We start from the raw sequence: 25420 nt of genomic DNA on the forward strand, positions 1-25420 counted from the left end.
GTGTGTGTGTGTGTGTGTGTGTGTGTGTGTGTGTGTGTGTGTGTGTGTGTGTGTGTGTGTGTGTGTGTAGTTCACAGTACTTAGGTTTTAGGGACCTATGAGACCTAATTAAACTCCCTAACTTTAAAGATGAGGAAGCTGAGGCCCAGATTTTCAAAGTGACTTGCCTCCCAGTCACAAAGGTGGTAAGTGGCCAAGCCAGAATTTGAATTTCAAAATTCATTCCATTATTTCCCTCTGCCCTATCAGTGGTTTCAGGTCAGGATTGAGCAGGGCAAGTGACTTGCCTTGGCTCGTCTGTAGAATGAAGCAGAGACAGGTAGACTGAGGAGAATTGCTGCTTTCCCTGTTGAACTTAAGAGGACTGACCACACTGTTCCTAAATCTAAAGCAAGTATGAGAAATTATAGTATCAGGTCCCTTGCGCAGACCTTAGAACAGCGATGAAGAAGAGGTCAGGGGTCTGAGTTCTGAGACCCTGGTCCAAACATCTCAAATCCATCCAAAGAAGGTACTGAAGTGCAACCAGTATTAAAAATGAGAAGATCCCATGAAAGCCTAGGGAGGGCCCTTTAAATGAGGAAAGGCTTAGTCGGTAAGCCAGATTTCCTTCAGCTTAAAAGACAGTTGTCAGAGCAATTACTATGGTTGCTTTAGAGAATACTCTGGCATTGACAGAAATTGACCCCAATCTCTGATGCTGCCCAAGATTCCTTGAAACTATCTTGGATTCTCCAGTGAAGGACGTGAGCACTAGGCTTACAGCCAGGAAAACCGGCTTGAATCTCGCCTCAGAAACTTGCTAGCTATTTGATCCCAGGTAAGTTGTTTAACCTCACAAAGCTTCAGGTTCCTTATTTATAAAATGGGAGGAATAATAGTGCCTACCTCTCAGGATTGTTGTGAGAAATGAATGAGATAATGTATGTAAAGCCCCTTGAAAACCGTGAAGCAGGGGCAGCTAGGTGGTGCAGTGAATAGAGTACCAGCTCTGGATTCAGAAGGACCTGAGTTCAAATCTGACCTCAGACACATAACATTTACTAGCTGTGTGACTCTGGGCAAGTCACTTAACCCCAATTGCCTCATCAAAAACAAAACAAAACTGAAGCACAGTAGCATTACATAAATGCCAGCTGTTAATAATCATTATCGTCATTGTTGTTATTGTTATTCACCCTTACCATTCTACCTAGCTTTGTAGTGATTAATTGGACAGACCAAGCTTCCCATTAGGCTTAACTCTTTTTTTGTTTGTTTGTTTGTTTTTGTTATTAAACTTCTTTAGGCTTACCTCTTTAAGACCCAGGCCAGTATCCTCTTCCAGTAAAATTGGTTGCCTGACTTAGATGTAACCCCTAAATGTTGGTACTTTGAAAAAGTAGAGGTGTTGTTTTCACCTATTGAGATTACTCACAAAGACTTCTAATTTGGGGGCCCTCTCTCAGATTCATAAGACTCATTTAAGACAGCCTGTCTCTGCCTGAGAAATGTTGGCATGTTGGCACCCATGCCTTTAACTTCCATGCCCCAAGCTATACTCAACTGGTCCTCGCTGGCCAATCCCAAGTGTTTCCCTGACTATGTTGTTATTTGTCCTTTGTTCTAGAAGAGGATCATGACATCAGGAGGGTGGTGTCATGACTTTCAAGTGTATTGGATTTAAGGGAGGGAGGGCTGTGCAAAGTCACCAGCCTCACTTTGTCCTCTGGAGCCATCTGGGTCCAGTGGCCAGATATAGATCAGGACGACTAAAAATGACCCCATCGCTGCCTGTGAAGTCAATCCAATCTTCCTGAATGAGAACTCTCCCTTTCATATAAAACCTATGATCCACATCCATCCACATGAGTTACATGAAATGACGAAGGGACCTAGGTGACCTACCCACCAAAAAGGAAGAAATAATGCAAGCTTGAGACGAAACAAATTCAAACTATAGCCTCTTACAGAACTGTCTCTGATCTCCTTCCTTGAGCTGTGCCCTGAAGATCCTCATACATCAGGTTCTGAAGGGACTGAGTGGTACCGTGGATAGAGCTCTGGGCCTGGAGTCAGGAAGAGCTAAATTCAAATCTAGCCTCAGCCTCTTACTAGCTGGGTGATGCTGGGCAAGTCACTTAACCTCTGTTGGCCTTAGTTTCCTCGATTTCAGATTGAGGATAATAACACCTACCTCCCAGGGCTGTTGTGACGATCTGATGATATTTGTAAAGTGCTTAGAAAAGTACCTGTCATGTAGTAGGCACTTTACAAATGCTTGTTCCCCTCCTTCCTCCTTGACTTTATCTTTGATTGCTCCTGCCCGTCTCTGGGTTCTCATTTTGGACCTTATTCCTTACTTTGTTTGAGTTATAAAATGTGGCCATAATAAAGGTCTCCTGATTTTAGCATTACCAACTAGTCTCTCTCTTTTGCAAAAGTCTGTAAGTACTAAAGCAGCTGCAATGGTCTAGGGCATCCAACATAGTCAGCTTACATCTTGGTTGTTGCTGTATAACAAGGGAAAAGGTAACAAGTTATTTGAGTGTATATTATCTGGTTTGTGGATTCTTTGAGGAATATTATACTTACTATATAACCATGATTTTATGGAATTGATTAGCTAGAGATAGCATGGTAAAAGAGAAAGAGCTCTGGAATTAAAAGACCTAGTTTTGACTCTTGGCTCTAATACCTGGGACAAGCCATTTGACCTCTTTGAGCCTGTTTCTTAATCTGTAAATAGGGATAGTAAGTACATGCCCAACCTACCTCGTATGGGTCACTGGATGGGCCCAATGGTAAAATATATGAAAAGTACTTTACTAAGTGTTCTATAGATGTAAGGTACATTCCTTGCACTTTTTGACTTGCCTACCTAGGCTATATGGAAGGTCTGGACTATGTCTACCTTCTCACTCTTTGCCTGCTAAATTTCTATCCAATCTTTAAAATGCAACTCAAATGCCACCTTCTTCTTATAGCTTTCCATGATTATCCCAATGGTAACCACTTTCTCTCCCTATCCTCCGCACCCCCCAAGCTCCACAAAATAATTTCTCTGTACTTTTCATTTTACATTAGTCTGTAGGTATGACATATCCCTCTATTACTCCAAGCTCCATCTCCTCCAATGGCTAGTAGAGTGCTCTGCACATAACAGGCTCTCAGAAAATATTTGTTAAATTGAGTAAAATAGAAATTTAAAAGCTGCCATTGTATTTTCTTCCATAGTAAGCACCTTCTCACATAATGTACTGACTGACCAAGAGGCATACACCTGAACCAAGAAAGCTGGTGCAGTGCCTTTGGGATACTAGCAAAGTGTATAACTGACACACTACGAGACCCCGGGTCGATGACCTTAACCTTTATGTCATGGGCCCCCTTTGGAGATCTGGGGAAACCTATGGGCCCCTTCTCAGAATGATATATTTAAATGCATAAAATAATATGCACAGAATTTACAAAAAAAACCAATGGAAATGAGTCATTGTTATCAAAATATTTCTTTAATCAATTTCTCAGACTTCAGGTAAGAACTCTTGCCCTAGGAGCAGCTAGGTGGTGCAGCGGATAGAGCACCGGAAGTCAGGAGGACCTAAGTTCAAAATCAGCCTCAGACCAAACCACTTGACACTTACTAGCTTTGTGACTCTAGGCAAGTCACTTAACCCCAATTGCTTAAAAAAAAAAAAAGAACTCTTGCCCTAGAATAAAATAGATCTATGAAGTAGCCATTTTGGTAGATAACTATGAAGCTGTCCATGCCACTGGGCTGGGTAGAGTGTGTGCTTTAGTGTCATGACTTTCCAAAGCCCAAGGATTATCTCCATGGCCATGAGGAAGGCCTTGTGTCAAAGTCTTTGCCCAAAAAAATATACCCAACAGATGTTTATTAGACTGAACTGGAATCTAGACAGTCACACCACCTTTGAAGAGGCATAATTCTGCCAGGCTGCCCATCTGTCAAGAAAGACTTATAGCAGCCATCCATTCATTCCAATGGTAGTTAGTAAGCTTAAGAACTAATGTCAAACATGGTACCTTGGAAGGAGTATAGAGTTCTAATCCTGAACCTGTCACTACCTGTTTGAATTAAGCAAGTTACTTTCCTAGAGGCCCTCTTTCCTCCTCTGACAAATGAGGGGGTTGGACTGAATGACCTCTCAAATACTGATCTAGGATCCTCTAAGTGAGGCTATAATGAATAGGGTGGCAAAAGAAGGCTGTAGGCATGAAATGATTAACCACAGCCTCAAATGATGTAGCATATGGACAGCTTCCATCAGAGCAATTTTTTTTTGGTAGGGAAGAGGGTTTGTGTGGAATTGACATGTTATTTTATAGATATAGGGAGCTCCCTAATTAGGAAACTCACTCTACTAGTGCAGACCTCCAGCTGTTTTCCAACTTAGAGCAGGGGCTCTTAACCTAGGATCCATTAACTTGTTTTTAAAAATATTTTGAGGGGCAGCTAAGTGGCACAGTGGATAGAGCTCCAGCTTTGGAGTCAGGAGGACCTGAGTTCAAATCTGCCCTTAGACATTTGACACTTACTAGCTGTATGACCCTGGGAAAGTCACTTAACCCTAATTGCCTAACCAAAAAAAAATTTTGATAACTGTACTTTGATAGAATTGGTTTCTTTTGTAATGTTGTTCAGTCATTTCAGTAATGTCTGACTCTCCATGGCCTTACTTGGGGTTTTCTTGGCAAAGATACTGCAGTGATTTGTCATTTCCTTCTCTAGGTTATTTTGCAAATGAGGAAACTGAGGCAAACAAGGGTAAGTGACTTGCCCAGGGTCACACAGCTAGTAAGTGTCTGAGGCTGTATTTGAACTCATGTAGATGAGTCTTCCTGATTCCAAGCCTGGCACTCTGTGCATCATGGCACCACCTAGCTGCCTTCTTCTTTTGTAATACTATGTATTTTGTTTTAAGTATTTCAAATCACTATTCTGAGAAAGATTTCTGAGATATTATGCTAAGAAAGGCTTTGGAACACTTCCAAATAAGTCTAGGATACAAAAATATTTAAGAACCCCTGTTGCAGAGAGGCTCCTGGACACGGGGGGATTGTGACTTGCCCAGGCACGTGGTACCATATGTGTGAAGAGTGGGACTTGAACAGGGGTCTTTCTGACCTGGATGCCAGGTCTCTACCCACTACCCAACACTGTTTCTTTAGACACCAGCCTGGCATCTAGCAATCACCCAAGGGGTAGTTGTTTTTTGAGCCAAGGCTTTGTGCCAATGTAGAGTCCACAAGGCCAAAGCATTAGCAGTGATTGGGTATAACAAATAGGGATCGCAGCTGCTATCAAATGATATCCTTTACATGTGCGCAGAATGGAAAGACAAGCTGGACATGCATCACTCAGTCTCTTTGGCCCCACCTGCACACATGCATGGCCACAGCCCTCAAGAGGATTCATTTCCAATCTGAAGGACAGCCACACATACTCACAGCTAATGAAAGTGAGGCTAACTGACATACTCCTTTTTAAACCGCTTTCCCCAAGTTTTTTAGGTATATAGGAAAACACTGCCTCCCAGAAACGGACTGCAATGCCGTTGAAACCAATGTGATTTTATAATCATCAGGGTAATTATGCTCATGCCTATGACCTCAGAATTATCCCAGGCCCCTCTGCCAGCATGACATTGCTTTTAAAATTCTGCAGTTTCCCCGTGCCAGTGTGTGTTGGCTTGCTTGGTTACACTTCAGCGGCCAGGGCTGAAATAAACAATTCAGAAAGGTTTTGTGTAATGTGCAGGTCAGGCCGGGTGATAGTAATCAGTCCATTTATTCCTTCATTCACTCGTTAAATATGTATTGAATGCCTACTATGTGCAAGGCACTGTAAAGGGATATAAAGATATGAAATAAATCTCTCATTTACTAAGGGCAGGGACCATAAGGCAGGTATGTAAGTATATTTCAAGGTGATGTGAACACAGGACCAGAGATTTAGAACTGGAAGGGACCTTACAAGTCATCTAGTCCAACCTCATTTTATAGATGAGGAAACAAAGGCCTAGAAAAGCCAAATGACTTATCCAAGGAGTAAGAACCAGAACCTAGAATCCTCGGTTTACAAATCTGGCCTTCTTTCCACTGCACCACTCCCCTGCCATATCTTATTATTAAAATGTAAAAGGCCTGCAGTGAAAACCAGTACCAAAGGAATCTAAATTCTAAAGGAGTTTTACAAAGAAAAGAAATACTTCTAGTTAATTATGTGAGGGATATTAGTGAAGGTTTCATGGAGGAAATGGCATTTGAGATGGGCCTTGAATAAAGTCAGATTTCAATGGGAAGAGATGGAGGAGGGCATGCCAGAAGAAAGAGTAGCAGAAGAAAAGAGAGGTAAGTGAAGAAGAAATAGGTTTGGAGAACAAGGAGCAAAGTTTGACTGGAAGAGATAGCATATGTAAAAATAACAGGAGATAGGCATAAACTGGTGGAATGAAGAAAGGTCACTGAAGAATTGGAATGTTATGCCCAGGAGTTTTAAATTTTACATGATTATCTCTAGGGAGCTATTAAAAGGTTTTTGAGTTGGGGAGTGTCTTAATTAGAGCTATGCTTTGGGAAGATTAAACTGGAAATTTAGAGGTAAGAGATTGGAGGTGACAGAGATACAGGTAGTATTAACAGGGCTGGGTGATGATTTGGGTCATGGAGAGAAAGATGGAAGAAGTCAAAGCCAGCACTAAGATTTTGACTCAGGTTGACAGAAGCTAATGGTGTCCTTAACAGAAAGAGCAAAATTCAGAAAAGGGGCAGGTATGGGTGGGAATATAAGAAGTTGGATCTCAAGCATTGGATCTGAAGGGCATATGAAATATCTAGGGATAAATTTCCAGTAGGCAGTTGGAAATGTAAGTGTTAGGACTTGGGAAAGAAGTAGGAGCTAGACATAACACCTGGAAATTATACACACAGAGGTGATAGTTGAAACCATGGGAATGTTTCAAGGAAGGAGAGAACATTTCAAAAAGAGGACAGAGAATAGAACCTTTGGGAACACTGACATTTAGGGGGCAGAAGGAGACCACAAAGGAGACAGAGAAAGAATGGTCAGAGAGGCAGGAGGAGAACCAGCTTAATACACCGTCATAGAAGCTAGGATAATAAGAAAGAATTTGAAGGATGTCATGGTTTACAGTGATAAATACTACAGAGAGATCAGAAAGAATGAGCACTGAGATGAGGACATTGGATCTTGCCCCATATAATACACTGAGGTCATTGGTGTAATTTGGAAGAGAAACATCTTAGGCAGATGGTAGGACTCTAAACCCTATTCAGGAGAAAGCAGTATAGTGGGAGTGGCTCAGAAATGAATACAGACTTTTCTTTTGAGAAGTTTGACAATGAAAGGAAGCAAAGAAAATAGGGTGGTAGTTCAATGGGATAGCAAGACCCAGTTTTGTGTTTTGTTTTGTTTGTTTGCTTTTAAGATAGTGAAGGCCTGAGGTTGATCAAAGTCAGAGAGAAGGAACATGCAGAGAGGGAAGGATTAAAGCAACAAGTGAGGGGTTAACTCATGGATCAGGATTAAGAGGTAGGGGAGTATGAGGTCAAGAGCATCAGTGGAAATATTAAATGTGGTATAGCCTATATCAGATTGGAAGCTGTCTCGGGGGAGGGAAAGGAGGGGGGAAATTTGGACCTCAAAATCTTACAAAACTGAATGTTGAAAACTAAAAATAAATAAATGAAATTTAAAAAAAAAGAAAAGAAAGTATTAAATGTGCAAAGAAGGAGGGATACTCCCTATAAGAAAAGAAAGAAGAGAAGGGACTAGATAGAGAGAAGTTCTTAAAGTAGAAAGGAGAAAAATTAGAGGAATTTTTTTTTGGAGGTACTGCCCACAGTTGGAGGCAAAGTGATACAAGAATAAGAGTTGTCAGGAGTAGGTAAAAGGTAAAAGATAGAATCCAAACTCTTAGAGGACAGGAACTGTTTCAGGGTTGTCTTTATAACCAAAACATCTTGCACTTGTATGTAGTAGTCACTTACAAGATCATAGGACCATAGACCAAGCCTCTCATTTGTCAGATGAGGAATCTGAGACATAATACAAATCAAATGATTTGGCCAAGGTCAAACTAAGAATGCCTAAGACAGGATTTTTAACTTATGATTCCAAATCCAGAATTCTATCCACTAAAGCACCAAACTTGTCTCACTTAAGGTTTGTTGAATTGAATAGCCAGGGGAATATAGGGTTCCTAGTCAGGATGTTTTCATGAGTTTCTCCAACCCCCAATAGCAGAGGTGGAAAAAGTAAATGAAATATATTTGATTAGAGATTGTTATCAGTGATATTCCAGAAGCAGTTTGAATTGGTTGGGGAGTATTAACTGTTTAATTTTCAGGGTGAACATTTACACTTCAGTGGGCAAATTCAAATCAGACTTGATACAAATGTAATGGAATATAAGAAATGGTGAAAGGAACAGTTTCAGAGAAGCCTGGGAAGATTTATGTGAACTAATGCAGAATAAAATGAGAAAAAACAAAACAACTTATTAACAACAACAGCATTATAAAGACAAACCAGCCACAATTCCAGAGAACAGGAAAGGAAGCAAGCCACCTACTCAATAAAGAGATGATGGAATCAAGAAGCAGAACAAAACATACATTTTTGGACTTGGTCAGTGAGGAAAATTGCTATGCTTAACCATGTATATGTTACAAAGGCATAGTTTTTTCTTTTTCTTTGTTTTTTCAGCTGGGAGTGGGGAGGTGACAGAGGGACAAAATAAAAACTTTTTAATTGAAAAAAATTGTTTAACAAAAAAAAAAGAAACGTCCCTTCAGCCTGGCTTACCTAAAGCTAGCCTCCCCATACAGAGTTCCTGAAGGAAGAATTGTTCTTATTTGTAATCTGATCACTAACCCTAGGGGGTGGGTGCAATTAGAGCAAAGAGATCAAGCTACGTCTGACTGTCATTAATGAAGAAAAACAGAAAAGCAGAATAGTGTAATGGAGGAAGTGCTAGATTTGGAGTCAGAGGTCCTGAGTTCTAATCCTGATTTTGCCTTAGGATACCTAATATCTCTGAGTTTCAGTTTTCTCATCCTTAAAATGACCTCCAGAAGACCTTTTAGCTCTAAACATATGCCCTTAAATGTTTTCTGCTAGTGCTGGATGATGAAAAAATGCCCACAGAAGTGTGGTGGAGAAAGGACAGTTTTTCCTGGGCAACCAGACTATTGGACAAGTCATATCTAGATATACTCTAGCCTTGTCTGAGTTCCCCTGCAGTAGCCACCCACTGTACCCAACTGTTTTCCTGGCAGGCTCCATCACTAGCAGAAGCAGATAACACAATGTTCCTTACTTGCTTAATCCTGAGTCTCTCCACAAAGACTTTGAGGTGGGCCCATTAGTAACATGCTTAAGGATGTGTATTTCATGGAAATGTCCTATAAAACTATAACAAAACCATAAAGCTGTATTAAGTTCGTGGATTTAGAGCTAGAAGGGAGCTCATAGGTCATCTACTTGCAACACTCTATTGAAGACAAACACAGTCAAGGCCCATCCAAGCAGTGGACAAGTGATTTTAGACACTGGATGACTTCACAAACACAGTCAGTTGATTCTGAGCTTCAACACCCAATGACCTTCAGCCACAGGTAGCCACTCTCCGCCTTCTTTTCCCTTGGCACCCCTCCCCCATCCCTCCTCTTTAGGGTGGCCCGAGAAACCCTACCTTTGCTTTGGCCATCTGCTCCACACTAGTCAGCAGGCCATTCACTTCTAGCTTCAACTCACTCTTCTCTTTCTCTAAGCTCTGCTTGACCCACTGTAGGTTGTCCACCTGCCCCTTCAGCTGCTTCAGGCTCTCTTCGTGTTTCTTTCTGATGGTGGTAGCAGCGGTATCAAAGTGAAAGGCAGCCTCACCCAGGTCTCTTCGAAGCCTCACCAAGTCAGCCTCCCTCTTCTTATTGATCTCCATCTGGGCCAGACTGGTGCCCCTGGCCTCTTCCAGCTGCTCATTCATCTCTCCCAACTCACAAGCCAGGTCATTCCTTTGCTTTTCCACCTTAGCTTGTGTTGTTTTTTCACCTTCCAGTTCTTTTTCCAACTCCACCGTTCAAGCCTGGCACAACAGTAATAATTTTTCTTTTAGTGTGAAACCTGTACCATGTTTTATACTCAGGGGACATTATAGTGGCATTATTTATTGGTTCTCATAACTGTGAAAGGTCAGTTGGCTCTTTGGGTCACCATTTTACAGCTAAAGAAAGTGTTGCCAAGAGAGGCTAAGTGACTTACCCTAAATCAATACAGAGCCAGAATTAGAACTCACAGTTCCTGAGCTCTTAACCCTAGGTGACATGTGGTCTCCTTTAATTATATGTAGTTTTTTAAAAAAGGAAACTCTTTTCTTAGTCCTTGAAAATAAACTTGCATATAGATCCATGATGTGTTAGGGTTTAAAAAACCCCCCAAAAGAACAATAGTTGAGATGATTCCCTACACAGTAATATCTCACTAACCTGAAGACCACTTACTTGGCAATGTCAGTTGTTAAGAGCTATGCTAAAAGCTCATCTGTCTGGATGGAGCAGAACAATTTGCCTAAAACTAATTCACCTAAAGTCAGTTCCTCTTTAATAGAGCCAAGAGCTGCAACATAAGCAAAACCACTAGCCAAAATAGATGTCACAAAGGTCATGTACTTTATTCAGAGGGACCTCTTCAGGACCTTGGCCAGAGCCTGTAGATTCATTTTAGATGCAGCTCTTTTAGGTTTGATTACCTGGTATCTAAGCTCACAGCAGATTTGAGGCAACAAATTAGAAAATGAGGGAGGAGAGAGAAATAGGGGATTGGAGACGAACACTGACAGCATTAAGAAGCTACAGCTGACAGTGAGGAAGGAGACAGAACAATTATACAAAGTAGAACTCAAAATGCCTAGAGTCTGGATCCATTTAGGGAAGGGCCCAAATCCCTTGTTAACCCTTGAGATCTTCACTGTATTACAGAAGAATAAAATTACTGAAGTTCACCACGATGACTCTGAATCATGGGAAACAATGAGTGTTAGACAAATTAGTTTTAAGTGAATTGTCCTATCTGATGAATGAGCTTTAACTGTCATTCTATTTGAGGTATGACTAAAATTAATGATTTGGGGGGACATCTAGGTGGCACAATGGACAGGATGCCAGACCTGGAGTCAGGAAGACTCATCTTTGTGAGTTCAAATCCAGCCTCAGATGCTTACGAGCTGTGTGACCCTGGACAAGTCACTTGACCCTGTTTGCCTCCATTTCCTCTTCTATAAAATAATCCGGAGAAGAAAATGGCAAACCACTCCAGGATCTTTGCCAAGAAAATCCCAAATGGGGTCACAAAGAGTCAGATATGACTGAAAATGACTCAGCAACAAAATTAATGATTTAGGTGTGGCTATAAATTAATAGGACTTGCATGGTTAATAGATGTATATGACCAAATCAGTATTTCCCCCTTCAAAATAGATACCCTGAGAATCTATATTCTCATTCTAAGGATGCTGCCATTTCTTATATATATTTTGGAGTTCTTTTGAATATCCTTAGTGGTGGTAAATAGTCATCTTTTTAGGGTGAATTTAATTTCTGAAAGCAGATGAAAGTCATTGAAAGCCAATGACAGTGAATTATTAGATGGATGATCAAGTTGGGTAATGCCATTTTTGGTCCAAAACAAGGGGTTTTAATAAAATGGTCTGATTGTTTTGTTGTTGCTTTTTTAAAGAGTCACTTTATCTTTTAAAGTCAGTCTCATTACTTTATGGCACCACACATACATGAACCAACAGGCATTTATTAGGTACCTATACATAGGTAATTGTCATGCAGAGTCCATACTTGGAGTTGGAGAGCCTGAGTTCAAGACCTGATTATGACCCATGATAACTACCTGACCTTGGCCAAGCATAAATTTTCAGTGCCCAAGGCAACTTTCTAAGACTGTAAGTAGCAGATGAGTTGCTGTTCTGTTTTGGTGAAAGGGTTTTCCACACTGGGACCTCCTTATATTGCTATAATAATAATACTAATAATGTAACAACAACAACTGGCATATATATAGCACCTGAAGATTTGCAAAGCACTTTACTCAAATTATCTCATTAGATCCTCACTAAAGCCCTGTGAGGTAGGTGCTCTTATTATCCCCCACTTTATAGAAGAGGAAACTGAGGCTGAAAGAGGTTAAATGAATTGCCAAGGGTTACATTACTAGGAATTGTCTGAAGCAGGATTTGAGCTCAGGTCTTCCTAATTCCATATCTAACACTCTACCCACTGTGCCAATTAGCTTCAGTTACAGGTCCAAAACAAAAAGAATTCACTGATGAACACAGTATGTTCTAAGGTTCTTAGCAGTTAGAAGAAACTGCTAACCTCCAATGTCAAGGACTTTTGGTTACAGACAACACATCTATGGAAAACAATGCCTTGGTAGATGCTGCAGGACCATCCGTCATTGCTTGGTCCAGATCATGAATACACTATTCAGCTCCTTGAGGTTACCTTAAGCTCCTCTACCATGTTCTGGAACTGGCTGAGGAGGTTTCTTTCATCTGTGGAATCTGGATTCAGCAGGCCTATTTCCAATTCTTTCCTGGGTTTTTTAAGGAGAAAAATCAAGAACAAACAGAAATATGGTTTCTCTACACCTTCAAATTGAACCTCTGGTCAGAGAGGAAAGTTGGTTTTTGTTTTTTGTTTTTTGTGAAAACACAGTGACCTAGAAACAGCAATTTCTAAAGCAAGTATTAGAATTCTGAGTAAGGGTGCCCAAGGACTTCTGATTCTTTCATCACTGTGCTGAGGAAGGATACAGGTCTTCAAAAGCAATAGACAGAAGGCAGGTAAGTTTATTTAAATCAGTGGCCTTCCTTACCCCTACCAAATTCTCAACTGATACTACAATTATATTACAAAATTACAATATTTTTTTTAAATTAGTAAAGACTTTATGTTAGGTTTTAAGATTGGTGTCTATTATATTTTCCACAAATACTCAGTTACCTGGAATTCCCAGCTGGACTAGGTAGTATAGAGCATAATACTGTCCACCCCCACATAACAATAACTGAGGTCCAGTCTGCTCAACTCTGATTCTGGCTTTTAATGGTTTTAAGCCAGTTTCATCCTAACCACAGCCCTACCTTTATGTCCATGTTATCATCTCCATGGGTCAAACCACATACCTGCTCTTAACCTAGTCTTACTCCAGTTCAGGAATTCTTAACCATCTTTTTGCATGAGTGTCATGGACTCCTTTGGCAGAGTGGTGAAGCCTGTGGACCCCTCTTCAGAAGTGTATTTTTAAATGCAAATGCATAGGATTGCAAAAAAAAATCAACTATATTAAAATACAATTATTAAAGTATCTTTTAAAACAAGTTCATAGACCTTAGATAAATAACTTCTGCTCCAAACCCTTGTCCTACCTTCATTTTGTACCTCACTAACTATTCCCCCTTTTATTCTGTTGCAGACTAAGGATAGCGACTGATCTGTGATTTCATTGGTATAGGTAACTCCCAGGTAAGAAAATTCCCTTTGCCAATGTAGGTCGGTACCTTCTCTGCAACTTATAGTCTTAGGGAGTTGCCTAGAGCCCTGAAAAGTTTTGACTTGTCTGGAGTCACACAGCCAGTATGTGTCAAAGATGGGACTTGAAGCCAGGTCTTCCTAAATCTAAGATCACCTTTCTCTCCTCTGTTTTGTTACCTCTAAATCCATTCTAAGTAGCTTTAAAACTTAGAGAAGTTCCATTGAAGTTCCATTGAATTCACCAAATACATATTATTGAGACAAATTTTTATATATATTATTTAAAATATATTATTGAGAAAAATTAGAAAAAAGCAGGTAAAAGGCAGGAAAACAAGAGAAAAGACATGAGATGTTTTGTAAGGTAATGAGACTGATTTTTCTTCTACTGTTTATGGGATTAGTCACTTTATAGGCACAGCTTATGTATTCCTTCCCCAATAATGTCAATGCTGCATTGCCTTAATGAACAAACTTCCAAAAAACATCAACAGAGAGGAAAAGCTGTTCAAAACCGAAGCCCATGTAAACAATCAGGGTGAAGGGTAATGGGGAGAATAAGGCTTGCCCAACATTCTAGGACTCAAAAAAACAATCCTAGAAAATTGAAATTCAAAAAGTCAAAAAATTGAAATAATCTTTATATTAAGTAAGTCAGGATGGAAAATATACAATTCCTATGAATTCAAATCAATTTGGTTGGATATTTGATTCCTGACACCACTTTATAGACATCTACTCTTCTATCTCAACCCCACTAAAAACTTGAACTTCATCCCAGCTCCCCCAGCCTGGAACATTGGGTCTTTGATTTATTTTGTTCTTCCGTGCCCTTTCCAAGAGGCTTTCTGCACCACACTTCCCTGACCCCTTCCAACACCCTTTTAATCATTTTCCTTCAGTAGAATGTAATTTCCTTGAGGGGCAGGATCTTGCTAACTTGCTTTTATTTGTACCCCTCAGTGCTTAGCACTAGCATTAGACTATACCAAGGGCTTAATAAATGCTCTACCTATCTAGATTCTAAAACATGCTTGCCTGTTTTATCTCAGTGATTATATCTATTACCTCATTTAAATTTTTTCTTCCTCTTAGCCCTGACCACTGGGATTCTTACTGCTGCACGAAATGAGCAGTCCATTGGCCACAGCCTTTTGCCAATTCTTTCTTTAGCCTATCCCCCAAATATTTCCAGGGGAATAGGACAGTTGTCTTAATCCAACCACAGACTGTTCTTTAATGCATTTGTTCTTCCTTTTAGCTCTTTTGCCAAGACACTACATAAGTTTGATTTTTTTTACTTCTGTTATCTTTCCCTAGAGTCATTAAAAAATGAGGCATTGGAAGCACAAGAGTGAACAAAACAGATTACTTGCTCCTCCCAGTATGTACTGTGGTTCCTGGCCAATAGAAAGGCACCTTACTTTTCTAATTTTTCATCTAGTTGCTGCCGGTCATTCTCCAGATCCGTGACACTTTCCCGGCTTAGATCTAAATCACCCCCCAGTTTCTTTTGCCATTCCAGGTCCATCTTTATTTTCTTCTCCTGCTCATAGACACCCTCAAGCTGACAAAAGAAAAATTTGTTATTTTTAACTAAATGATTAATGACATTGAGATGCTTAAAACTCTCTTGCAGAAGGTTGGTGTGTGTAATGTACTTAAAACCCAGAGAAGAAGAAAGAACAAGAACCATACTCTGTAAATAATACCAATGTATACATTCTACTCTCTATAATATGTACACATATATGTTTCATGTATACATTATAATAATTATATTAAAATATCAATATTATCTGGCAATACATGTTGTAAATATGGCAAATAAATGTACTAACACAAAGGAAAGTCTTGGTAGTATTAATAGAGAGCTTTTTCATTATCACATTTAAAAACAACAAGCATTTATCTATCTATTATTATTTAACCTACCATGTGCCAGGTACTATGTGAGCTCTTTTGAGAGCAGGGAATATTTTTTGCCTTTCTTTGTATCACCAGCCCTTAGCACAGTGCCTGGTATATAACAGGTTGCTAATAAATGCTAGTTAACTAATTGACTGCAAATACAAAGAAAAGCCAGACCTTGATTCTTTCATCTTGAGAACCTCACATTCTGATGGAGGAGACAATATGCAAACTACTACATATACTATGTATGTATCTATGTATCTATGTATTTGTGTATGTATGTAGATATATACATATACATATATACACACATACACATGTATTTACTACACACACATACACAGAGTATAAACAGGAGGTAATCTGAAAGGGCAGACATTAATAGTTTTGCATGGTAGTGGGACATATAGGTGGAAATGTACTGTAGATAAAGTCATTGAATTGCAATGAGAGAAAACTCTCTGGAAACTTTATATAAAGTCATGGCAGTTAAAATGAAAGCATATAAACTTCCTGAGGAAGTATATACACAAAAGTTGAAAGCCCCTAGGAATCCTGGTACTGAGACCCATGGGTTAACCTCATTTAGGAGGAAAGGGGTTGGGGAAGAAGATCAGAGAGGAGAAAGAAAAGCCAGAGAGATATAGGAAAAAGAGAAAACGAAGAGAACACATGACTGACTGTCCACATCTTCAAATGCAGAACAGTTTCTAGGAAAAAATGAGAGTGAACACACACTGAGCTTAAACCAAAGCAAACCAAAACATTCCCACTGCCTTTAGAACTCTTAAGTTATTATCTGCCATGAGTTGTAAAACATTTACAAATCAAACACACCCATATTCCTTAAACTTCACAGTCACGTTAAGTATAAAAATGTGGTTGGTTATAGATAATCACCTGAAAATTCCTTCTGGTTCCTTTCTATGTTTTCATTAAGGATGCCTTCAAAGTGTTTATAGACCATTCCAAGAGAGTTTGTATAGATATGAAAGCCAATATCCCAATTGGTAATTATTTGTGCCTTCTCATTCACCTTTATTGGGAGTGATGAAGGAGGAAAGATCTCTTGTATTCTTAGGAGTATAGTATTGAGATATATATAAGGTCAGAATCACAAAATCATGGAGTTGGAAAGGACTTCAGAAGCCATCTAAACTAACCCCAAACTAAACAAAAATCCCCTTGATTAAAGACCTCCTGTGAAAAGAAACACATCATTTCATCCGTAAAATTAGACAACTGAACTAAATGGTCTATGGAATCACTTCCAATTTTAGATCTATGAAACTATGATTCTATGACCTATTAAGACAGCTCACTTCAATTTTGTATAGTTCTAAGTTGTTAGGAAATGTACCTTTAAATTAAGCCAAAATCTGACTTCATAACTTCTATACATTTTTCCTAGTTCCATCTTCTTGATCTAAGTAAAACAAATCGAATCACCCTTCCAATAGTTGTACATAAAGGTCATGTACTCCTTAGGTTTTGTCTGCCTCAGGTGAAAAACCCCAGTTCATTTAATCAGTCTTCATATGTCATCATCTCAAGGTACTTCCCCACCCTGGATGCTCCCATGTTGACATTTTCCAACTTATCAATGCCCTTCCTAGAATCTAAAACTGAGAACTGGATGCAGCTTTACATATGTGGTTGGACCAAGACAGAGTGCAGTGGAATTATCACCTCTCCAATCCTGAATGCTATCTCTCTTAAAACAACTAAGACTGCATTAATTTTGTAGGACTATTGTATCATATTGTTCACTCATTTGGTACTTGTAGTCCACTAAAACCCTAAGATTTTCTTTGGATCAACTGCTATCTAGCCATACCTCTCCATTTTGCATTTATAGATTTAATTTTTTCAACTCAACTACAGGCCTTTACATTTATTTCTATTAAATTTTCTTTTATTAAATTTGGCCCCATATTCTAAGATCTTTTTTGGATCCTAATGGTAGCCTAATGTGTTAACCACTTTTCCTAGCTTTGTGCCACAGGAAGATTTTATGAACACATCAAAAATGTCTTTTTAAGGGTCTTTGATAAAAATTTTAGGTGACACAGAATCATATGGGCCTTCCACTGGAGACTCCTTTACACATTGACATTGACCTATTATTAATGACTTACTTTGGGGGTCCAGTTGTTCAACTAGTTCTGGTCAACTTCATCTTCATAAATTCTTTACATAAGAAAATACTTAACTCTTTAGAGGAAAACACAGTTTAAAAGTTCTCTTCAAACTGTGTCTCCTACATATACATTAAAATTATATATGCCAATGAAAGTTATGACTATGACTATATCTTCGCTTATTGACACAGTTATGAAAGATGTAGTAGGTGAAGTCGAAAGCCCCCAAAAGGATTGCTTATTGATACCAAAGTCCTACAAAAGCCTCAACTCACAGATGACATTGTATCAGTTGCATTTATCCCTGGAACACTGCAAAGTGTCCTCCATGGAGTCTACAGCAATGCAAAACAATTTTAGAACCATCCACCAAAAACAAAAACAAAAAAACCAAAGTGGATAAAAAAACACACATTGTCCAGCTGTTACCTAGTAGGTTGGGCAGCCAATCAAATTAGCCTATTATTATGTATATCCCTGACAGGCTAGATAATGGGCTAGCCCAGAATGGAAGAAGATTATATTTAGAAAAATGAGCAATGCTGTAGATGATCCCAAACTGCTCACTACTTTAAGACTCGTGTCATTAACATCAGTGTTCTTCTGGTGATGCATATGGCTTTGACTCATGGAACACTATGACATCAAAGGAAAAGAAGTACAAATAATCTAAAGGGCAATGAAAAAAATGAGTGGTTGATCTAAGCAGGCCTTATTTGGCACATTGCTAACAATAACTCACAAGAAAAATTGGTATGAAATGTTATCAAAAACATATATGACTACAAAAGTAAGAATGAGAGGTAACAAATGGAAAGCCCACTTTTTTAAAAGTTACTTTAAAAAGATACTCTAAAAAAAACAAGAGAGATATCCCTAGAATATTCAGTAGTTTCTCTATGGAGCATTTATGAAAAAATATTGATAATCATACTGGATGAGAAGGTATGGAGAAATTGTAATTCGCATTAATGAAAACAGTACTCACACCAGTAAAATGACATATCCATTAAAGTCCCAATGTCGTGGAGAACAAAGCCTGTATTTGCATGTAATTCATGCCATATATCTAAATAATATATAATTGCATATAGCCGTTTAGTTTATAACACCTGTCTTCTAATACCAATTAGCGAAGTAAAGACTGAAGATAGGACAAAGGCCTGGAATGAGGCCAGATTAAAACTGAGAGGGTCAGGGGTAGGTACTGACCAGTTTTCATAGAACTAGCATTAGAATGGCATATGTGAAGGTGGAACCCAATTGTGATACTGAAAATAGGAGTAAGAACAAAGTTCCATTATTGCAGTGCAAAGTTCTCCAATATGCAAGGAAAAGAGAACATTTTATGAAGAAAAATCCATGAAGTCAATCTTAGTACTCTTCTATGAAGTCCTGAAAAACAGCCATAATTCAACTCTAAGATGATCAACTGAAATATTGTATATGGTCTTCTATTTAGTATCGAAGTTGTCTGTATTATCTTTCCATCTGTGTTTAAGTTCCTTTGGACAGAGAACATGTCTTTATTCTATTCCCTACTATGGAGACCCAGCCTTACCCTAGTCATGTTTATTATAGAATTCTGTTGATTGAAAAACATTGAAAGAATTGCCAACTATGAAGATAATAATTTTGAGACAAAATATGCCTCTAAGTTTTCTTGATTCTTTAAAATCAAAATATATAAAAAATAGAAACATATCCAAAAAGGGTGGGGGGAAATCACTTGCCTCATTGACTTGATATTCTATTTTGAACTTTGCTTTACTTGGGGTGCTGGGTATGTCTCTTTTGGTTTGCACTTCATCTATGGCTGCTGGTGGGCCTTCTTGGTAGCCTTTACATCTCTGTTAAGTTTCTCAATATCGTCATTCAGGAATTCTATTTCTGTCAGGTTCTTGACCTGTGGGTAAGGAGAAATAATTGTTCAAGTTGTCCTTCATCAGAGTCAACAGGATGTTTAAGGAGGTCATCTTTTTTTCATCCTTTTTTTTCATACTGGACATTTATACGGTGGCCAGTGTTATAGACAGAATCATAATAAACAGAGAAACTTAACACCTGATGGACCTATAGAAATTCTGAGGCAAAATGACCCCTTCAATTATTTTGGATGGACATTATCTGTGTTATCAACCTATATTCAAAGGATCAAAAGTTAAAAATCTAGAGTGAAAAGGGATCTTAAAGGCCATCTAGGCCAATCCCCTCAAATTGCAGGTCAGAAAACGGAGGCTCAGAGAGGTTTAGTGATTTGTCCAACATCACACAGGTGGTATAAGCTGGGATTTGAACCAAGGTTCTCTGAGTCCAAAATCAGTGTTCTTTCCCCAATATCACACTGCCAACTGTAAAGACAGATCTTTGGAAGATACACCTTTCCTGCAGGGTGAGACCAACTGAAAACCATCTACCTGAGAAAATGGGGATGTAGGTAGAGTTGGTCAACCTAGATCTGGATCTGGCCTCAGGTGTTGTCATCGTGTGTGCGTGAGAACAGTGTCTTCACAAATTCCAGATCATTCCGCTTTCTATAGTAAACTTTCTCAGTGTTTTTCACATAGTAGGTACTTAATATCTACTGAATTGAATTATCTGTCATGATCATGGACATGACGATCTGGTTAATCAAATTTTCTGGTAATCAAAGAGTTACTCCATATGCTATATAGAAATGACCGATTTTCATGAAGTGAGAATACAGAAAATCATAGGTAACACTAAAAAGCCTATTAATTTTACTTTGAAGTCTTTCTCTGATGATTCAGAAGGATCTTGCTAGTCTCAGGGACCTGGGCTCCCAGCTTTAGAAGTTAGAAGATGATCATCTAGTCCAACTCCCTCATTTTATAGATGAGGAAACTGAGGCCCATAGAGATGGAATGATTGCTCGAGATCATCCAAACTGAAAATGTCATTACAAAACACAAAATACCATTCTTATACTGGTGATATGGGGTAATGCCAATGAATGGTGAGTTCTAGGGATAGAATGTCTAAAAACAGAACATGTGAGCCTAAAACTGGGATCTATTCGTCTGAAAGAGAGCCAGAAAAGGGAATAGGTGCTATTCTTCAAAGTCATCATTAAAGCTTTATATATTGAAAAAATTCGAGAGAGTTAGGTATACTGATAAATACCATGACCAAACATAATTCCAGAGGACTCATAATGAAACATGCTTCCCACCTCCGGATAGAAAGAGCCAATGCTTAACACAGTGCCTGGCACATAGTAAGCACTTAATAAATGCCTGGTTGATTGACTGATTGATGGACAGATTCAAAGAATACTTTAAGACTGTTTTTTGACACGGCAAATGAAGAAATTTGTTTTGATGACTATACATACTTGTAATAAGCTTTGTTTTTCTTGCTTTCTCAATGGGTCAACAGGAGAAGAGAGAGGTGAGAGAAAGAGAATGAAAATAAAATAGATTTGAATTTTTAAAAGTTTACCAATTCCAAATGTTTGACACACATCATGCTTGGCTACTCTCAACTCCTACAAAGACAAGAGAATCAGTTCTCTACCTAAAAATAAAGCAATTCATTCAAATTCCAACAGCAAATTCAGGGCAGAATTAAAATTGCTACCTATTCCAAATCAGCCATTTAGGTGACTGTGACCCTCTATAACAAAAAACACTTTGAGTCCAAAGAACTCTATTTTAACCTTTCTATCTTATTTTGTACACAAGGATACTGAAGCAAATGGGGGAAAATTACTTAGAAGATTAGCTGTGATTTCAACATAAGCTTGTGTTTGAAATCTAAATTTGATGGCTCAGCACACTGTGGTCTGTATCTTATACCAGTTTTAACCTTCCTGTAACCTAAGGGAACCGGTTCTTGTGCTAATTAAAAAGAAGCTGGTGACAGAAACCAGGTTTGAGAGAGTTGTAGTACAGGCATGTGGGCCACCAGGCCTCCCTCTTCAGAGGGGAAAAAAAAAAAAAAGAAAAGTACCTTCTGTTCTGTAGAGTGCTTTTCTTTCTCTGATTTCACCAGTGTTGTTTCCAGGTCACCGATTTCTTTCTTCAGCCTAGGGCATTCATCTTCCAGTTCCCTCTTCCTGGCATTCAGCTCAGAATTTTTCTCCTCTTCTTCCTTCAGCGGCTCGGAGAGCACTTTGACTTTGGCCTCCAGCTGGATCTTGGATATTATCAGAGTTGCTCTGTTCCTCAACATCTGCCAGGGTCTCTTGCTCCTACCATGATGCAGAGAAAATAGTGGCCAACAGCTGGAAATAATTCATCAGCAAAGAAAGAATTCTGTTTAACATTTAGCAGAGAGATAATTGCCTGCCTTCTGTATAACATTTTGTCCACCTACCTTTTCTTAAACCTCTAAAATAATATAACAATCGCTCTGATGGGAGTGCCTTATTTATGTTTAGAGGCAAATTCAAACTTTCAGCCTCAATTAATAAATTAAATTACCTTTTCCAGGGCACTGAATGGAATCCTAGTGATCAAAAAGCAAATATATTAAAAAATAAGCCATGTGCCTCTAAATTCACAATTTCTAGAAGTGCTCCTGTTGGTCCATAGTCTGAGTGAATGTGATTGTTTCCAAAAGGGGGAAAAATCGCATTCCAGAACAGGATTACACTACAGAATGTAGGCTATTTATGATGGAATCCATTCCATAATATCATCAATCAGAGCTGTCACTAGCAGAGAGTAAATGGGGCTTTATCCTAGGATCCTAGTATCTAGGGGGCAAGTTTCTTCCCCAAGGAGGGGCACCTTCTCCCTGGTGTGAATGTCATACCCACACTTTGCCTCAAGGAACCCCAAACACCTAATAGACATGGCCCAACTGCCTGCAGGCCACTACCCTCACCATCCTGTCCCCTTAACACCCCTTTCCCAGGAGCCTACCTTATGCCTTTCAATGTCCCTGCTGGACTTCCCGGAGGATGAGCTATTCTCCTCTCCTGGATTACATCCACAGTTGGACTGTTCTCTGTTCTGCCACCACCATACACTGTCATTATGTTTGTACCCATGTGAAAAAAAAAAAACCTAGTTATACCTCTGTCTTCAACAGTTTCATTTGTAACCTAAATAAATATTTAGTAAATGTAACCATTTTTTAGAGAGTGCATTGTAGTGGACAGAGGAGCTGACCTTGAAACCAGGAAGCCCTGGTTTCTGAGCTTGGGACACATTAAGCTGTGTAACCCTGAGTAACCCTCCATGCTTTCCACAACTCTTAAGACTATATAAGTTAGACTAGAAGGTACTTTAAGCTGTGTAACCCTGAGTAACCCCACAAGCTTTCCACAACTCTTAAGACTATATAAGCTAGACTAGAAGGTACTTTAAGCTGTGTAACCCTGAGTAACCCTCTGTGCTTTCCCCAACAAGCTAGACTGGAAGGTGCTGACCTACATTGGTAGAGGGTCTTTCTTTATCTGTAATTGCCTATAACAAAGAAACACAGATCCATTACCGGTCCCTATTCTTAAATGGAATCATATCATGTACTACTTTCTCAAAGCCCAGATTCAAGATTACCAGAGGTACTTGAAGTCAATAGCTACATTTCATTTGATTTCTAATAAACTTTTTGTTTCAAGGATTCCAACAACAGCAAACTCCACAAGTTGTAGCCAGGCTGCATAAAGAAGCATTTCCTTTTATCCATTTCCAAGTGTACCGCCTCAAACTCTCCCTGAGTGGCCCATTGTTCTTCATGTTATGGGTCAGGATCAAAATGAAGGAACTGATTGCCTTTCAGTATAAAGCACCTTTCATAAGTCTGAATCCCTCAATCAAGTTCCCTCTAATTTGTCTCTATTAGAAGCTAAATGAGACCTCTTCTTTGTGAGCAAGCTCTTGATTGCAGGAGGTCTTAACGCACCACAACTCCAAACATATCTCCATTTCCCTTTTCAAGACCTCACTCATCCTCTGCAACATATTGGCTCAGGAAGTGTATTATCTTCTCATTTGCTATGCTTAAGTTGTCTCTGCTGTTAGATCAGAAGCAGATAAAGGCAAAATCCTGTTTACTGGCCTCTGGGTCAGCTCTTGGCAGGAGAAGCTACTGGCTGCTCAGCAACTGGTTACAGAGGAGGGGTGGGGAAAGTTAAGGACAAAGAGGAGAAAGGAAAAGGGGAGAAAAATAAATCTCCACCCTCAATCAGGACCTCAAAGGGGAAGCTAAATGAAAAATGTAAAGGTGGCTTTAGCAGGAAGGGTCAGCAGCAAGATGGAAGAGCCTCCAAAATTTGGGGAATAGTAGATGTATTTCATCTTCTTGCAGCCCCAGTTGACAGGCAGAACAGACATTTTGTTCCATTCCATTCAGTGTGCATCTAGGGCCTGCCACCAGCTCTGAATGAAGAGGAGGATCCAATTGACTGTCGTTGACCCATTCATTACCCATGACAGCAGGGTTTGTGGACTGAGCCTCGGTAGGTGACAGTTTAACAGCCTGAAGATTCTTTCCCCAATGACTGTTATTCCCACATGGACTCGCTGTGTTAATTAGAAGGGGATAGCTCAGGATTTCCAAGGCTGAGTCAGAAGAAAGCTTATTGGTTTGAGCCCCATTGAGCTGAGCTCTATCCATTTTTGTCACAGTGACTGACAAGCGTAAACACCACTCATCCTCCAGGTAACCAGACTGACTTGGATTTTTCTTTGGCTTCATCACAATCCCATCCTCCTTCATTAGGTCTCCCATTCCATAGTCCTAGCCTTCATTCCCACTCCCCTTGGAGCTCCAGCTTCCCAAACTATCTCCATGGAACTTCTCCGATGGTCCAGGCAACACTTGATATGTTCCATTCCTGTGCAGGGTAGAGGGGCAGAAAAGGATAGTTCAGTCTCATCTGTAGTTATTCCAAACCTATCACACACTGCCACTCATTCCAAACAAGAATGATAGTAGGGCAAGGAGGTTTTAAAAAAGTGTAAAAAAAAAAAGTGTGTGCATGTGGTAAAACTTGGATAAAGAAACTATACTTTGTAAATTGGGAACATGGAATTGACCCAAGGGAAAAACAGAGTTAAATTCAGCTCTTTAATAAGTTATTTTTTTCCCTAAAATTCTTTCAATGAGTTCAAAATCACCTAAACAGTTAAGCTGTTTTTGTTGATGTTACTGAATTCGAACTTCCAAAAAATTAATACAATGCTTTTAAAATTAATTTCTTTGATTATTAATTCAGTACTTACTATTTGACGGTATGCAATTCATTCAATACTTACTACATACACATTGAATGCTTTCTATGTGTAAGCCACTATGCCAGGTACTACTAGGAAGGAGATACAAAAATTTGAAAGACAGTTATTGCTCTTCAGCAGGTATTAGGGCAGACAAGATATGCACACAAGTAATTATAGTACTAGATGGTATATCAGAACTGTCATGTGACAGATTCAGACCATAAAATGCTATAAAGTTCAGAGGAAGAAGAGATTACTTCCTACTAGGATGACCAGATGGTCTTCTTGGAAGACATGGAATTGGAACTAGAATTTGAAAAGAGAGGTAATGATGCATCTAGTCAGAGGCAGGAAGGGAGAGAAGCCCAGGTAAATTGTTCAGGGGCAAAAAAAAAAAGTGTATGTTTAGGGTAGGTAAGCAGACCAATCTGGCTGATGCGGAGGATTTGTTAAAGGAACAGCAGGAGATGTCTGAAAAGTTACATAGTGGTGAATTGTTCCTTATCCTTCCTCATCACTCTCCATTCAAATCCTGTGTCTTGGGTTCCTGGTGAAAATAGCTACCAGCTCTCTTCAATCTTCTTCTTTGTTTTTTAGTGCTTT

General features: G+C 39.2%; 1 protein-coding gene across 1 annotated transcript in view; it reads right to left on the bottom strand.

The window, feature by feature from the left end:
• Nucleotides 1-25420, bottom strand: part of MYH15 (myosin heavy chain 15) — a 157808-nt gene that overhangs the window by 64933 nt on the left and 67455 nt on the right. The window contains 7 exon segments of the mRNA XM_027866702.1: nt 9723-10112; nt 12541-12631; nt 14997-15139; nt 19361-19443; nt 19446-19533; nt 21600-21801; nt 21803-21840. Coding sequence (XP_027722503.1) covers nt 9723-10112; nt 12541-12631; nt 14997-15139; nt 19361-19443; nt 19446-19533; nt 21600-21801; nt 21803-21840 — 1035 coding nt within the window.

This window comes from Vombatus ursinus, unplaced genomic scaffold (genome assembly GCF_900497805.2).
Source record: "Vombatus ursinus unplaced genomic scaffold, bare-nosed wombat genome assembly UNPS02001419.1, whole genome shotgun sequence".
NCBI classification, from domain to species: Eukaryota; Metazoa; Chordata; class Mammalia; order Diprotodontia; family Vombatidae; genus Vombatus; species Vombatus ursinus.